The sequence below is a fragment of the Astatotilapia calliptera genome, chromosome 4, assembly GCF_964374335.1.
Source record: "Astatotilapia calliptera chromosome 4, fAstCal68.1, whole genome shotgun sequence".
Taxonomy (NCBI): Eukaryota; Metazoa; Chordata; class Actinopteri; order Cichliformes; family Cichlidae; genus Astatotilapia; species Astatotilapia calliptera.
In genome coordinates, this window is record NC_137425.1 from 27713117 (window position 1) to 27729223 (window position 16107).

The window sequence follows — 16107 nt, forward strand, 5'->3', positions numbered from 1 at the left end:
CAATGCAAAACATAAGACGCAGGTACATCCATACAGGTAATTTCTCAGCCATGGATTCATATCCAACAAGACCATAAATCATTAAAATTAACCTCTTAAGCCCCAACGCCTAATCAATCTCCTGCCTTTTGCCCCCGTATCTGGGGTCGTTGGGGCTTAAGAGGTTAATCTGTGTATTGTGAGGGCTTCACATGCTAATCTGACATTTACTATAAAGTTACTTATGATTACAAAAAAGCAGAGGCGGGCGTTTTGCATATACCCATAATATGCTTACATTTGAGACGGCAACATAAAGAACAAGACATTTAAACAAAAAGCGATAAGATTGATACCACATACACACATATACATACACCAGCAGCACACATCACACCCAAGCATTTTATCCCAACACGCAACGACATGTTAGCGTTTAAACTGACAAAGACCCCAAAACCCTGAGACTGTCAATAACCCGTCACCTGTTATTCAAAGCAGAGGAGTCCAGTGAACCGCAAGCACAAAACAAGTTGTCGTTTCTATTTCAGTACTTTAATAACTCTTTCCTTCAAAAAAAACTCCCACATATACACCATGCTTAATGCAGAATTTAACCTTTGAATTTTAAGTCAATCTTAACCAGTTCTCATATTATATCACTGTCAGTTAGCTTTTTATGAAAGCAAATGGTGTCCCCCAGCCAAATGAGTACAACTTCCTCAAGTGCATGTTAGGTCATTACACAACATGTATGCAGCTTAGGATATCTGTCCAAGCAAAAAAAAAAGAAAAAAGAAAAAGAAAAAAAAAAGCGACTTTGGAATCATCGGCACATACAAAGTAGCAACAAAACCTGTGAAAAGTTCAACCAGACAAATGTAAATACATCCATCATAGCAAAAGTAGCTCAAGCAAAGACCCCACCCTCTTTATCCTGCCATTGTCTGGCTGAATTTTTCACAGGAACACATACGGCTGCCGCTGAGCTGCAAACAAACTTCCTCCATACTTCCTATTGGCTGGCAAGACACGTAACCCCTGCCCTTGATACAAAGTGACTCCCATAATAGTGCGGTCCAGCGAGGGGGGAGAGAGAAGAGGATGGGCGTGGTAGAAGGAGGACTGTGATGACAGAAGCAGGTGGGGAGGAAGAGTGAATGAAGGGGGAGGGTTAACTCACATGTGACAGGACCAAGTTGTTCTGTTGATGGGAGAGAGAAATACAACAACCTCAAAAAGGGACGATAGATGTGGTTTTCAGTAAACCCCTGTGGGTGGGTTTTAGCAGCATCTATCGCAGCGCTGACAGGCCAGATAACAGTAGTGTGACGTAATGCTTGACTGCTTGGCAGAGTTTTATTTCTACTGACAAGTTGCAGTAAAAAGTGAAGTAAACCCAAACACATAGTAGATTAAGTTAGGTCTCTGGTCTATATGAAGTGTGACAGGAGGGCCTGAATGTACACTACTGTTTTCTGTGCCTGCAGGGTCGTTATTTTCATTGCCACACATTTTTCCTTGATGGTCTTTCTGTGCAGCTTTACCAACAGCAATTTTGCTCTGTTTCCTGTAGAAAATGAGCGGCTTGAAGGCAACAATGTAATGATTGATTCACAATCAGATAGTGTGCATACTAATTACAGTTAAAATGAAAATAAGTAGATCCAGGGTGCACGGAGGAAAAGGATGATTACTTGAATTTACAGGAGTAAAACAGCTGGGAGTGAAGTGAGATGAATGAATGTGATAAACAATGGAGGTCTGAAGGTTCGAATGCAAGTATCAGCTGCAAGACTGACCTGATCTTTTTTGGTCTTGTGAGAGGAGGCGATGTGAGCGAGATACTGGATGACCTTCTTCGTGTTCTCTGTCTTACCAGCACCAGACTCGCCTCTACAGACACAAACAGGAGAAAATAAAATAGTCAGTGGACTGATTCAACACTGAGAGGACATCTTCTGTAATGTGACCACTGTTGATGTGTTCATCATCTATAACTTACGTGCACAGGATGGACTGGTCTTCACGATCTGCACAAAAAATAAATAAATAAATAAATAAAAAAATAAAAAAATGAATTGAATATGTACCCACTGAACAACAATTCTGCATATACAAAATGAACATAAGTTATCATTACAGTGCAAGACCTTTTTTGTCTATACGACAGGAAGTTCATTGACCACAGAGAGGAAATGAATATCCGGCTTCCTGCGACAGTGAAGACGTGCTTGGGTCTAAGTAACCTTTTTTAATTACTGCAGCGCCTCCTCAAATGAAGAGCATTGAAGGGACAGAGTGTAGCTTGGGTGGACTGAACAACAATATGCACAACAGTGGCCTTAATGTCCAGCTGCTGTGGTGCATGCAGGAGTAATTAAAACATACAATACAATTGCTATGCAGGAAACACCGAGAACTGTCTCGATGGTAATTCACAGAGTCGCAAAAAAACACTGCATAATTATGTGACACGGCAGTAGTAAGAGGGGGGGGCGGCACAGGAAATCTGCACTAGCAGAGTTTTGTCAGGAAATTTGCTCAACATAATGGCTGTAAGCTACTGTACAGGCTCAAACATGGTGTAAATTCATAAATGTTGAAAATTTATTTTATATCCCATGTGTATATTTCCAATGAGTGAGCAACAAATTTTATTAGCTTGAGCTGAGAGATTCTGATGGCACAAGCTGGAAAAGTGCAATTCTCAGAGGGTCTCAAACAACATTCTGCAACCAGTGGTCCCCTGGGTCTTCCATGCAGAGCCAAAATACAGAGTACTCTTATACCCTGCATTCATTGTTTAAAAGAAGTAATGACACAAACAATCAGCCAGTGTTGATCAAAGTTGTGCCACTCAGAACACCAGTTTCACAATGTTATGTCTGGGAATGTTAGACAGGAACTGTATTTTTTGGTGTGGAAATGTTCGAGAATTTCAAACATTTAACAGCAAACGAAATATATTTTCATGATAGCACGTCGCCACCACTTCCTTTTCTTTAAATGCCGTCATACAATTCTCATCTCGACAGGCAGCTGGGACCGTGTCTTACCCTGCATCATGCTTCTGTAAGCCGTGTCAGTGATGGCGTAGATGTGGGGTGGCATTTCATGCCTCTTTTTGCCCTTGTACATGTCAACGATCTCCTCTGAGTAGATGGGCAGGTTCTTGTAGGGGTTTATGACGACACAGAAGAGGCCAGAGTATGTCTGCAAAGTGGATGAGAATTAAACAATTAAAGAAGCGCTCTTCGCCTGAACTGGAGAAAGAAACCTGTGAAACAGACTGGATGTGTTTATGTGATCAGAGATTTGCATCCCTCCGCATTACTGAATTAATATAAATGGCCAGTTCGCATTAAAGGAAAGGGCTTCCGCAGCTTCTCGATAACAAGGACTTCCCATCTTCAGTTTAAAATTCTCATGAACTCTTATTTGTAATCCTCCTGTGTTATGGAATATTAACCCCACCCTGCTGCAAGTTTAAACTGATGACTGATCTTGGCATTATAAAAAGTACAGCTATTTGACAAGCCAGCCAAGTCATATACACAAAAAAAACAATGTTTTCTCAGAGTCAGACATTAAAATTCCCTGTTTATTCATTTCTATAAAACTAATAAGTCATGTATCTTGTATATCTGGACTCATCTCTCCTCATAGCATAACAAATAAAGTTGTTTTTTTTTGTTTTTTTAAATATTTCGCATTCCTGAGCTGCCCTCCCAATTTCTTTGTACCAGGCATCTCTCCCTCTGTTGTACACCCGCGTTCCCCTGGGAGATGGTCAATTTCATGACTACAGAGCCTGGAGCCACTCAAACCGACCGTAGCCTGGGTCTCTGGAGGGAGGGGTACAACGGGCTGTGTTGATATGACCGGGTCACACATCACAGAGTCAAAGAGGCCAAAAATCACTCCCAGCCCAGATGGAGTAAATAACATTCATTATGGGGGCAGCAAGAGCAGTTACAACATAATTTACATTCCATGTTCATCTCTGCCAAAACTGTTTTTCATATCTCTCACACTCCCAACTGTATTGTTCCCTACAGCTTCCTGTTTACAAGACTCCGAAACACACACACACACACGGATCAAACAAGAGAGACAAAGTGGGACAACACTGAGGGAGAAGACTGCTGAAGTACCACTAGTATGTTAAAAGACTGTTCACATTCTTTATAAGAAGAGCCGGTGTGTATGATTTGTCATTGCACTGGAGCTTAACAAGATAATTAGGAGGTTAGACAGGGTTCAAGAGTAGATTGTTTTCTATAAGCCAGTGGGGAACAGCTATGCTCTTCCTTTTTCCTGTCATTTGTTTTCTATAACAATAGCAACCTGGTTAACGTTTGACATGATGAGGCAAGTCTATGAGGAAGTAATCCCCACGAGCTAAAAGCAAAGTTTTCAGAGAGTTTCTTTTTGTGGTTTTTCTCCTGCTCTTGGGTCTGTATGATGTCAGTGACAGCAGCCATCCCTAATATGGTCATCTCATGCACACAGCTCTGGCTGTGGGCGCAAAAGCCACACCCAACTGCTGATCAGACCTTTTGTTTATGAGGGTAAGCCAATCAAAACAAAGCTTGTTTTTTTCTTCAAAGGAAGAAGATCTGAAACAGCTCGCTTCAGGCAGGATGAGGTCAGGCGCTGCACCAAAGCCCAGTGTAATAAACTATTCTGAACTGTGAGTCATAAGTCTGAGAATTAAAACAGTTTGATGTGAGCATAATGGGTCCACAGTCAAATAGTGAACATAATGATTGCAAAATGTATTTTCTTTATTAGAAAATAAGCACATTAGTGCATCATTTAATTGAATGTCATTTTCAATTGCAGCTTAAGCCTTGAATCTTGCAAAGCTACTATAATAGGATCCAAGATTAATGATATGTGGGTGAATATAAATAGAAATCACATCTAGTATATTATTGTGATGTTAGATTTCAGCAGACAGAATGAACAGAGCAACAGAAGGTCAGTGCTCCATACTTACATATATAAGACCAGAGTAATATCTCTCTTTCAGGTTATGCAGCACGGATGCCTCATTCAGACACGTGAGCTCGGCCATGTCCTCGACCTTGCTGAACTTCGGGGGGTTCATCTTCTGGATGTCATCCTTGTTCACTCGGATCTTCTTTCCAGAGTCTGCCAGCTCCACAACGCACTCGTCGCCGTGCTCCTCCTTGATGGAGCCGGCCTCGAACCCCAGGCGCTCCGAGGGCACCCATACCAGCTTCTTGGAAGCCCAGTCAGCTTGTGCCAGTGGGTTGTTGACCACATTACGGTCCACGTACAGAAACTTGTCTGCATCCGACATGGTTGCTGTTTTACAGAGAGAAAAAGAAACATTGCTTGTTATTAGCGGTGCAGGGAGATTAGTGTCACACTAAAATCTAATGAGCAGTTTCACATCTTCAAAGAAAACTATTACATGCAATTTCCTGTTTAACTCCTTCTCTATTTGGTATCCATCTGTCTACACGTGTAATCTCCGAGGAATGCACAGGTCACCACTAATATACAAGAGCAATACGGCTCTGCGTTGACATAAAGGAAACAGTTCAAACAAGGCTCTGTTACTCCGAGGCTAAACGCTGTGAACACCTAATCAAATTTCGAGTGGCAGGGAAGAAACATGTGTCTGGATCACAGAGACAGCAGTACCAACAGAGGGGGCCTGCAGTTTGGCTAACTGCTCCAGTACAGTCTTTTACTGGCTGGTCATGGTGCTCGTTTGATTTTAGAGATAAACTGGTTGATGAATTATAGCGCTTATCAAGAGGTTTCAGGAACTAAAGGAAAAGTCCCTTTTCACATTTCTGCTTGATTGTTTTGGTTTATTATTTAGAGTAAGTTGAAATGTTTGTGTGGTGCCACCCACATACATGTCATTCGTACTTTCCCCTTTCCAATAGACACCGAGTAGTCACCTTGAGGCCCATCCAAAAACGCCTCCTCTCTCACTAATGCGTTGCAAAACTATCAAGTAGGAGGAGAGCTACCAAGTTTCATAAAACTCATGAATTATAAATGAATACAAAACAAATGAGATTCACACTGAATGTTGCAGTTCACACTACACACAAGTGCATACAGATAAACATCAGATCTAATCATATAGATTGAAATCACTGCTCAGCCTAGTCTATACACGCTTATAAATAACAGCTTGCTGACAGGGAGTGCTGTGGTTTAACCCATATGGAAAGTGACTAGACTAGTACAACCAGTAAGGCAAGCGCAAAAAAAAAAAAAAAAAAAAAAAAAAAAAAAAAAAAGCACGAGCAGGCTACAGCCAAACCGCCCAAACAGTCAGTGCAGATACGCTGTGAGCAATTAACCGAACGTAGTTTTCTTTCACAGACACCAGTACCCCCAGCCTTTACTATCTAAATGATCATTCCAGCACAGCGGGAGACCCACACCAATTTTCCCAGCATCACCAGGGTTCTTGGTCTTTTCTAGTGTTCCCTCACCTCTAAGGGTAACCAAGCACACAGACAGTTTGCATTTGCTTGGTCACTCATATGCAAACGTCAAGAAAAACACAGGTAGTCATGACTGTATCTAAATGAATATATAGAGGCAGTCAAGTTTTGATGAGAGCAATTTCACACTGCAGGTCCAGTGGGAAAAGGTTCAAATTACTCATGCTCAGCATAATGAAATGCTGCTTGTACACACCACTGATTTACAAGTCTTACATTTCCAGAGCCTTACAAAAAGCCATGTGCGTTTTCCTTTAGCTGTAAGCAGTTCAACAGAAGTGTAACTTCACAGCTCACACATTTCCCCCTAAAGCCCCAAATTTAGAGATGCAGTGAATTTGTGTATAGTTGCTCTTGCTTTACAACAGCGGAGACTCTCAGCCAGAGGGACACAACCTTTAAACTCTGAAGCATTCATAAATTGTTCTCAATGTGACAGACTCTGGAGGACCTAAACCAAAAAAGTACTAAGATACTAAAGTGCTGCTTGTTCCAGCACATTAACCCTGAGCTCTGAGAAAGAAAGCAGAGGCATTCTTCTCATGACCCCTGCGGCTTCATGTCCTCTATCAACACTCTGTCAGACTAAGCCACAGCTGACGTCCATCACTGTGCACCACGCCCACTAGCTCATCTGTGGTCTACAGACCCCATCCTCTAATAGAACGTGGGGCAAATTTGTCCTGCTTTCTCTCTCAGTTGGCCACAAGCTTTCTCCTCTGCCTTCAGACTCCCTGTGCACAATCCTAACACCAGCACCCACCCTTCCCCTTTTGTTTTCCAGTCTTTTCAGGGTCACATTCCTCCCATACTCACTCTTTATCAGGGAGAGACAGCATCTAAAAGCATTCCACAAATTTCTGTCCTATATACCTCTCCCCTTACATCTTCCTCAAACCCATTTTCTATGGCTTCTTCCTGTCACATTAGCATGTCAAGTGTGCCTTTAGGGGTTTCACAAACATTGCTCCATACTTTTGAGAGCTCTTCATTCCTTGTAGTGCATCTCTGACAGTGCTCCCATACTCCTTTAAAATTCTTTTGGCCATTACTTGCCCCTCTACATTCAGATCACTTGGCCCCGTGCAGAGTTTGTATACGAGCCATAACTGATTATAATCCCTGCAGCTTTGTTGTCTGGCAAAAACAAGAAGTGAAACAGAACACACCCAGCACTCTGGTTTGTTTTAGCTTGCTATGATTCAAAGGTACAGGGAGACATGTTTGCCAGGCCACTATAAAAAGTATCAAATAATCTTAACAAATACACACACCATCTGTTGCTGCAGTCACGTTGCTTAAGGATCAAATACTTGCTAGTTTATTCATTTTAAATTAATGTTAACCAGAAGTCTTTCATACGAAACTGCAGTTTAGACATTTAATGTGTGGAAACTGCTGCAAGCAGTTGTTTTTCTTACCAATTAATCCACAGATTCTTTTTCTATTTGTTCATTCCCACTTAAATTATGTCTGACTTACTCAAAATGTTTTTGTCCTAACCACAAAAAGTCAGTTTACCGTCACCTATAAAAGAAAGAATCAGCCAAGCAGTAAAAGAGGACTAAAGTCCAATCTAACAATGACGTCTGCCATAGTCCGACTCACATGCCTGACACAGATAACTGTGACATACTTCAAACTAGCTCTCCAGAGAGCAATGAGGTCTAAAATTACTCCCAGTAGCTATTCTAGCTTGGCAAGGCCTGTTCTATATAGAAGGTAGAAGACGAGGGATAAAGAACAGCCAATTTTAGACCTTCGCTTTTCCCCGTAGAGCTTAACAGTTACAGTAAGTCTTGGATGTTGATTTGACATTGAGATAAAACACTGTGCATTAAAGCTCATGAAACCCACCCCCTGCTTGAGGATCACAATTCCTGTTCTTGAAGCCCTGTTGCCAATGCATCCATAATCCTATAAGAATCAAGCGTTCTCTGAATCCCTGTCTGTGGAGTGACACTTGGCTGCAAAAACACCATCTATTCTGCTTAGCCTGACTTCGACTCATCTAGATTTTCATAACACAGATTACTTATTAAGTGATTACATGGTGGCAGACACTTGGACAGTCATCCTGAAACCAGCACGGCACAGTTTTATGGGCAATGACTGAAAACCCATTCAAAAAATATATTTAAATAAAAAAATAATCAGAGTTAGTTAGCTCTACCCCATTAGACAATCTGATTGAAAGAGGAAGAGGAACCAAAAGACAACATGAGGATGAGAACAAAGGCCGGTGTGCAAACCTACATCACAGAGCAGTGTGGTTCCAAACAGAGGAACCAATGCAGGAGCCAGGACCTTTAGAAAGAAGTGCAGGAGGAACGAGGAAAGGAAAAGGGAAACATAACGTTTAGAAAGAAGGTGAACTCAAGACCTTTAAAGCTGAGACCCTCGATTCATCAGTTTTAAAAAAACAAAAACAAACAACACCCGTCTTTCTTTTCCACCTCACCAAGTTACAGTTTAAAAAAAACAGTTTAAAAAAAAAAACAAAAAAAAAAACTGGAGTCGTGACAACCTCCGCCACAGCTTGACCATGTAAAGTCAAACCCTCCTGTTCCAGCTGAAAGGAACCCATAAAACCAGCTGTGCTGAGCTGACATTGCTGCCTTTCTATTAATAATCCTGCCAAAGTCAATAACACTGTACTCCCACCAACAGCATCTCATCACAGCATCCCACTAACATAAGCTGAGCCAAGCCTGCTCGTCCTCAGTTGCATTTCTCATGCTGTGGACATTGTTTTAACCCGTTGACACCCTTCATCCGTTTATGTTCCTCATTCCAACAAATACTACTTTGTCTATTTTTACTGCATCAATGCCTCCTCTGTCATAGCTTTACTGCATTCGACCCCCTCACAGTTTGAGCTGATCACTGCGAGTCTGCCCTCTCATGACATGAGTGTGTGCCAGACAGGAGCCGCTAAGGTACTGAGCCAGTCAGTCAAAATTCATTATGGGCTTACACGTCAACTCTCTCTACTTCCTTCACCCTCCTCCTCTGAAAGTGGCACAAGGGTGGGGCAAGGAGAAGGGAGGGGAGGAGGAAAGAGGAAATGACAAGCTGAGAAAACTATTTTGCCATTTGAGGAACTTGTTGTGTGCGAGTCTGTCGAGGAGAAGAAAGGTGGCGCTTTTCTTGAGCCCATGCTGAGCAGATCTGAGGACTGAGGAGTAAATTAAGCCCTGGCTGGAAAAATAACCACACTGCATGACAGACCTACATCACTTTCCACATTACTTTTCACATTCCTGCCCCAACCAGGATCAAATTTCACTGCACTGTAAGCTAGCCACTGCCATCTACCACTTGCAGCTAGGGACCCCTACAACATCATATGAACTCAGACTTTAGTCTGACCCCCCACAACCTTTTCAGATGAGCTAGTGAACTTCTTCACCAACACCACAGTCATGTTTAAGTGTGTTCATCTGAATTAGATTTGACTGATAGCAAAATAGTGGATGTAACAATTGAACTATGAGTGTTTGGGTATACCTGCCTTCATAAATTTAGTGCCAAGCAGGCCCTTTTAAACCATACACTATATGCAGAGGCACACGCAGCCACCATTATGTCACCTACTGGTTATGAGGTTCTGTTGTGAAGATCTTGCTTGTGCATTTTGGCCATCAATTTTTTAATATCATTATTTTTAAACTAGAAATGAAGAACGAGAGGTGATTTTTTGTGGAATCCCCATGCAATAGCTTTCTCAGACTTCTAAAGTAATGCATTTGTTTTCACAGACAGAAGTCAGGCCCTTTTGAGCATTAGCACAAGAGTACAGATTTAATGCACTTGCACAGTGACTTCACTTTTCAGCAGATGGACTGTATACCGAAGATGGACATACTTTTCTACTGGTCAGCAAAGAGGCAACTCCTTTGGTTAAAGTAGAAAGTAGTATAAGTTTTCTTTTTAGTTTCTGAATGGACGACACCAACAGAGCATAAAAATATAAAGAAGTGTATGCTTGACATGGCTTACATGTGTAGGTAGACAGATAAGCTACTATTGTCTCTCAGTTTCTTAGTCAGATCCACTCAATCGTGCACATTTTAAAACACCAAGACGGTAAAGTCGCAACACTACAAGGCTTACTAACCAAAAGGTGCGATCACACTGCAAAGTTCATCGTTAATATTACAGTCTGAGCTCAACAACTACAAATCATTCTAGCTGACCTTTTCAAGCACTTCTTTTACTTTAAGTTAACTCTCTTGCACTTGATCACAACACAAGTTTTTACCGTGGAGACAGTGCATAAAAAAAATAAATAAAAAGAATTGGAGAGGGAACATGATCTTTCCACATACTGCCTCAAGTCAAGCATTTCAATGTTACTTTTAAGTCATCAGTTTCCAATACATCAATTTCACCTCCACCCAATCCAAGCAATAGTTAAGATTAAATGTTGATTTAAAGTGACAGACCATTTGAAATAGGTCATCCGCCTGACAACTGCAACAGTTTCAGGGTCACAGAACAAATTTCCGTTATCTTTGAAACAACCACCCTGTTACACCACAGCCCAAACGACTGGTTACTTCGCCTGCCCTTTTAGAAAAACACTCCAACCGTATTGACTATGTGATAGCTCACAGATCGTTACGTAAGCCTTTTAATAGACAGTGAAAGAATGCAGAAGGGAGTTAAGATACACATTTCTGTTTGTCAGCAGCAATCTTTCTTAGGAGGAAAGCTGCACTGGAACAGCTACGCATTAGATTTCTGACAGACACAGTGAAGGAAATCTGCTACTTTTATAGTTTCACTTTTCGTATGTTCTTATACATTTAATTCTACCAGCAGAAAGCCTCCATCTGCTGCTTCTACTTTGTGGATTGCCATGCGGTTTGTCTCAGCCTTATCACTTGTTATCGCTACTTAGGTCACTCCCTTTGAGAGATTCAGACAATACAAAGCTGTCTTCTTTTTAAAAGAAAAAAAAAAAATCATCTCATAAAAAGACACATTAACAGTCTTTGGAGAACCACATGACAGTCTGACAACCTGGACAGCTGGCATGTAGTCAAATTTTGGATTAACATGTGAATAAACTGTCCAACGGGAGTCAAATATTAGGCATATTACTCAGCACATTTCAAAGTTCATAGTGCAAAACTGTCTCTCACTTCGTCCCGAGTATCAATTGCCTTTCCGCACAGTTAAAACAGGTGTGTAGGTCACACACGCCCACCCAACCACGGACAAAGTACATTTAGGTCATATGCAGAAATGCAACTGAGCTTTACTACAGTCACGGCAGATTAGAAACCTTCCCTGTTTCAGGCCTTTTAACCTCAACCCAGCTTTTGTCTTGGTTCACACTGAAAAACGTACGTTTACATGAATAAGTAAAGCCTGCTAACTAGAACTTTGAAAATGTTTTTTTTACAAGACAAGATTTTGGACAGCCACTTCAATAATCCCAGAAAAAAGAAAAAAAAACAAAACAAAACTGTATGATCATTAACTGGCACTCTGAGAAGGCTCAACTGTATGACTGTAATCTCTAATCAAACAATACCTCATAATTAGCGTTACTGAACACAAAGAAGCACCATCTGCTGAGCCATTGCCACAAGGAGGCATAAGTCAAGGTCTGTCCTTCAAGACCTGAAATCTCAACAAGTCTTTTGTTTATGTAGACTAAGTCAGAGCACAGTCATTTCCTGCCATTGTTGGGCTCTATTGAAACCTCACAGGTGTGTGTGTGTGTGTGTGTGTGTGTGTGGGGGGGGGGGGGGGGGGGGGATAATAAGAATAGGAAAAGAGACAGGGGAGGTAAAACGAAGAACATGCACTGTGAACAGAGGTCACAGAGAAAGGTCTGATAAGAAGACTGACACAACAAGGAAATACAAAGCTGTTTAAAGAAAGAAAGAAAAGAAAAAACCCACGGTCTGCATATCCTTGAGAGTAGTCGGGTCAACCACTAACTGAGGCAGAGCTAAATTAGAAGAGACATTCAGGAGAAAGCAGCAGTTTGAATGACTTGAATTAAAGGCCAGCATTAATGACATACTGCATTCAGACTCCACAGGCTAAAATCTGTTAATGTTTGATACTGCCTTTAATACATAAAAATGAATTTAAGCCAGTGTCGCTCACAGCTGACACTGCTACATACTGAGAGAGGATACGATCGGCTCTGCTATGCTTAATGAAAAAAAACAAAAACAAACAAACTTGGCAATCTCCTCTGACAGGAATGTTTTGTTTATATTTGTGAATCTTGTGTCAAAGACACACACGATTTTAAACATTACCATTTTACTGAGCATTAAAACTATTTCAAGAAAAGTTAAAAGCTTAAACCAAAGTAAAGTCACATTTTAGAAAGCCAGAACCTTTTTTTTCATCATTTTCAACAGACAGGTTTCATAATTAATTCAAGTATGCCCCATTACTCTCAGCCCTAAAAAAAGCCCAGCACATATTCCAATCTGGTTTTCTTAGCGATCTAAACAGCAGGAATTACTGCACATGCGAATGTAGTTCAAAAAGGCAGAATAGGAATACCTGACATTTCTTCAAATAACACTGAGACAGGGTAAACGATCGCAATGTGCCAAATAATGTCACACTGCCCTCTCCACAGAGCAACAAAAGCAGGGGGCCTGCAAATAATCTTCCCCAGCTGGGACATCCACCCTTCAATGAAATCTAAACATCCACAGGCAAGTTCCCTCAGACCGTATCACTCTGAAAAGACTGAACAGCCTCACACACCAGCACCCTGTTCACATTTTAAAAGAGGCCTGCATTCAATTTTGTCAGGACTACGGTACATAACTGCCGCCCCCCCCCCCCCCCCCCCCCCAGGAGGGCCTCGAGTATGGACATTGCTGACACATGAATGATGGAATGTAACGATCTCTGCAGGGGGGCTCCATAACAGCACCGAAACTGGCAATGGGAGAGGAGAACTGGCCTCCAGAGAAGATGTTGCACAATGTATTAATTTGCCAAAATGACTCTTGCGAATAACAGGATATGACATACAACATGTCACCCCATGTGACCCTTCAAGCATCAGACTTTAAGCACATGACTGCTGCTCTCAGGGAGACTCATCCGGAGAAAGGTCACCCTGAGATGCCATTTATAGAAGAATTCTGCACAAGCTGTGGCTATTCTTCTGCTACTACAATGACTAATACTGATCACTGCTCAGCCTGCAAGCATTGTTACTGTAGTAACCTTGCACTGTGGTTTAAGACTTTCTTGGCAGAAACCAACTGATATGAAATAAGCGTTTGTGTTTAAAAGCAAAAGGGTGCCACGCTGCCTCCCTCTGAGACCACTAACACCTTCTACAATGAGAAGCAGGTTTGGGTGGAGGAGTGCCAGAGCTGCTGGGATGCCCAAGTCTGATTTGATGCAGACTTTGTGCATTTCTTCCCCCAAAATGCTGAACTTTGGTGCTTGTCATAGCCTAAATGACTATCCACAGTCCCTGAGTGCAAACAACTATGCGTCATCTAACAGATGCAAACAAATGATACTGACAAAGCACATCACTCAGGAGGATGCACACTGGTATAACATGATTGGTCCTGATTTGAATGGAACACTGAAAATCTGTGATTGGCCCAAATGTTGCCGTAACATGCATGTTCTCTTTGAGCCTGAACTAACTAGAGATGCTTTTTTGTAATCTGTGCTTGCAGATCAACATTTCCACTGCAGACGCATGCACGCTTTGCCTGAGCTTGAACTCAAAGTTTCCCGTGATGACTTTCGAGGCTCTAAAATTACATGGCGTCTCATGTTTTACAGTTCGTAAAGCCTTTAGAGGTAAATTTGGGTCACTGGGTTGCACAAATAAAAATGCACTCAGACTGAGCCGATACCGAGCCCTTCCAGCTCTTATGTAAAATGGAAAAAGTCACGCTGCCCAGCTAATGTTCATCAGAGTGGACCGCACTGTAATTACAAGACAAGCCTGGTCATTTTAAGCTGGCACTGCAGGAACCACTCTGACTTAACATCTGGCTCATCTACATAACAACCACATCTTTTATCATCATGCCCATCTCACGCTGCGAAATACTTCCTTCTGCTTCACCCCTTAATGACTTTAGATCCTCTATGTGGATAACATTCACTGCATTTTTTACATGCATCTCTATTTTCGTTCTTCACTATCTTGGCCTGGAATAATGCTGACTGGAAAAACTGCTTTCATATCAGGCAATCAATGAGTGTATGAAGAATGAAACCTTAGCCTTACTGGAAACCCATTGGACTTTTATCTAATGAGATAATAAACGTTAAGTGCCTCCCAGGTGAACTAGAATATTTTAATAATAAATCTATCTAGAAATATGTACTTCACATAGTACAGACAATCACATAATACAAGTTAAGCTTCTGAAACATCCATATTAGCCCACCTATGAGTTTGTCCGACTTCTCTATGCCTCTCCCAAAAATCACAGTAAAATGTGTTCCTCATGCCACCATGTTGGCAGTAGCAGTGCACAGACATGCAGGTGACATGGTTTAGTATGGGTAAAGCTGGTCAGTGGCGGAAACGCTCAGCTCGGCGATCCACTGACGTCACCCTGCCAGCCAGACATATCACCGGCTCAGTGTCTGTCTCCCACCGCTACACACCGATAAGTTGTGTAGCGGTGTTGTGTAGCACAAACTAAGCATTCATATCTTACACCGAGCCGGTGTTCGGATAGCCTGAACTTCCACCTCTTCTCTTCAGCTCAAACCCTCGCCCGGCTTTTTTTTTTCTCTCTTTTTTTCCTTCCACGGTGCCATTCATTCAAGTGAATCACTTCCTGCCTCTACCGTTAAGACTTTTAGCTTCTCGCGAGCTGCCACAACGCTGAAGCTGTACTCTGAGACCTACGCTTCACATACTGCACACTCACTCGTGTATTAAAAGTTTATGGACAGTATATTATTTGAATATTAAAGTGCTGTGAAGTTAAATAAAGCTCGGGTTAAAACTCCGACGGAGGTCCCACTCCACCCAGAGCAGCTTGCTCTATTTGCAGCCCTGAACTAGCCAAAAAAGAAAAAAAAAGGCCCTGCTTCCTGGTTCACTGCACTTGCTGCGGCTACAAGCGACTTGCACGAGTTAGAAACGAGTACATGGAGAAAGCATGGCAGACAAAAGTGTTCAAGAAAGAAATTACCTGCTTTTGGGGTGCAGGCTGCCTTTTTTAAGAGGGTGGCTAACAACAACCGTGTGGCTCAGTCAGCGTCGCAGTGAGACAAACTTATCTTCCTGTCGGCAGCAGCTTCGAAGAGTTCAGGCTAAACTACAGAGCTCGCTTCCTCCACTTCAGTCAGTCGCTCTTTCTATCTTTTTTTTCTCTCTCTCTCTCTCCCCCTCTTCCTTTTTCCCTCCCTCTTCCACTGGCTGGTCTCTGGTTTGCGTAATTTTAGTCAGCGAACGGCCCGCCGGAGCCTGGGGTGGGGTTCAGGATGAGGCGGGACCCAGCTGTCACATATCCGCCCCCTGGCCAATGGCCGCCGTCCTTTGTTAATCCTCGACACTTTTGTCCAATCGGCTTCTTCTAAAGGCAGCACAGGGCGGAGGGGTGACAGCGAATAGGCGGGACAAAGAACAAAAAACTGAACT

The 16107-nt window shown here is 42.1% G+C and overlaps 1 protein-coding gene and 1 long non-coding RNA gene across 3 annotated transcripts in view; one reads left to right on the forward strand and one right to left on the reverse strand.

Moving 5' to 3' along the window:
* LOC113021228 (myosin-9-like) overlaps positions 1–15901 on the reverse strand; it is a 30315-nt gene extending 14414 nt beyond the window's left edge. The window contains exons 1-6 of one of the 2 annotated variants that reach the window (XM_026165758.2): positions 15659–15899; positions 4985–5316; positions 3039–3195; positions 1985–2012; positions 1782–1875; positions 1163–1183 (exon numbers count right to left, since the gene is read on the reverse strand). In XM_026165758.2, coding sequence (XP_026021543.1) covers positions 1163–1183; positions 1782–1875; positions 1985–2012; positions 3039–3195; positions 4985–5311 — 627 coding nt within the window. In that variant the 5' untranslated portion in view covers positions 5312–5316; positions 15659–15899. Of the gene's footprint in view, positions 1–1162; positions 1184–1781; positions 1876–1984; positions 2013–3038; positions 3196–4984; positions 5317–15658 lie in introns of both variants that reach the window. The other variant, XM_026165759.2, reaches the window with a different exon arrangement.
* On the forward strand, positions 3789–4677 carry LOC145428357 (uncharacterized). Its single transcript, XR_013908646.1, has 3 exons — positions 3789–3919; positions 4041–4141; positions 4593–4677. It is a non-coding gene; the product is annotated as an uncharacterized LOC145428357 (long non-coding RNA).
* Positions 15902–16107: the final 206 nt, after the last annotated feature.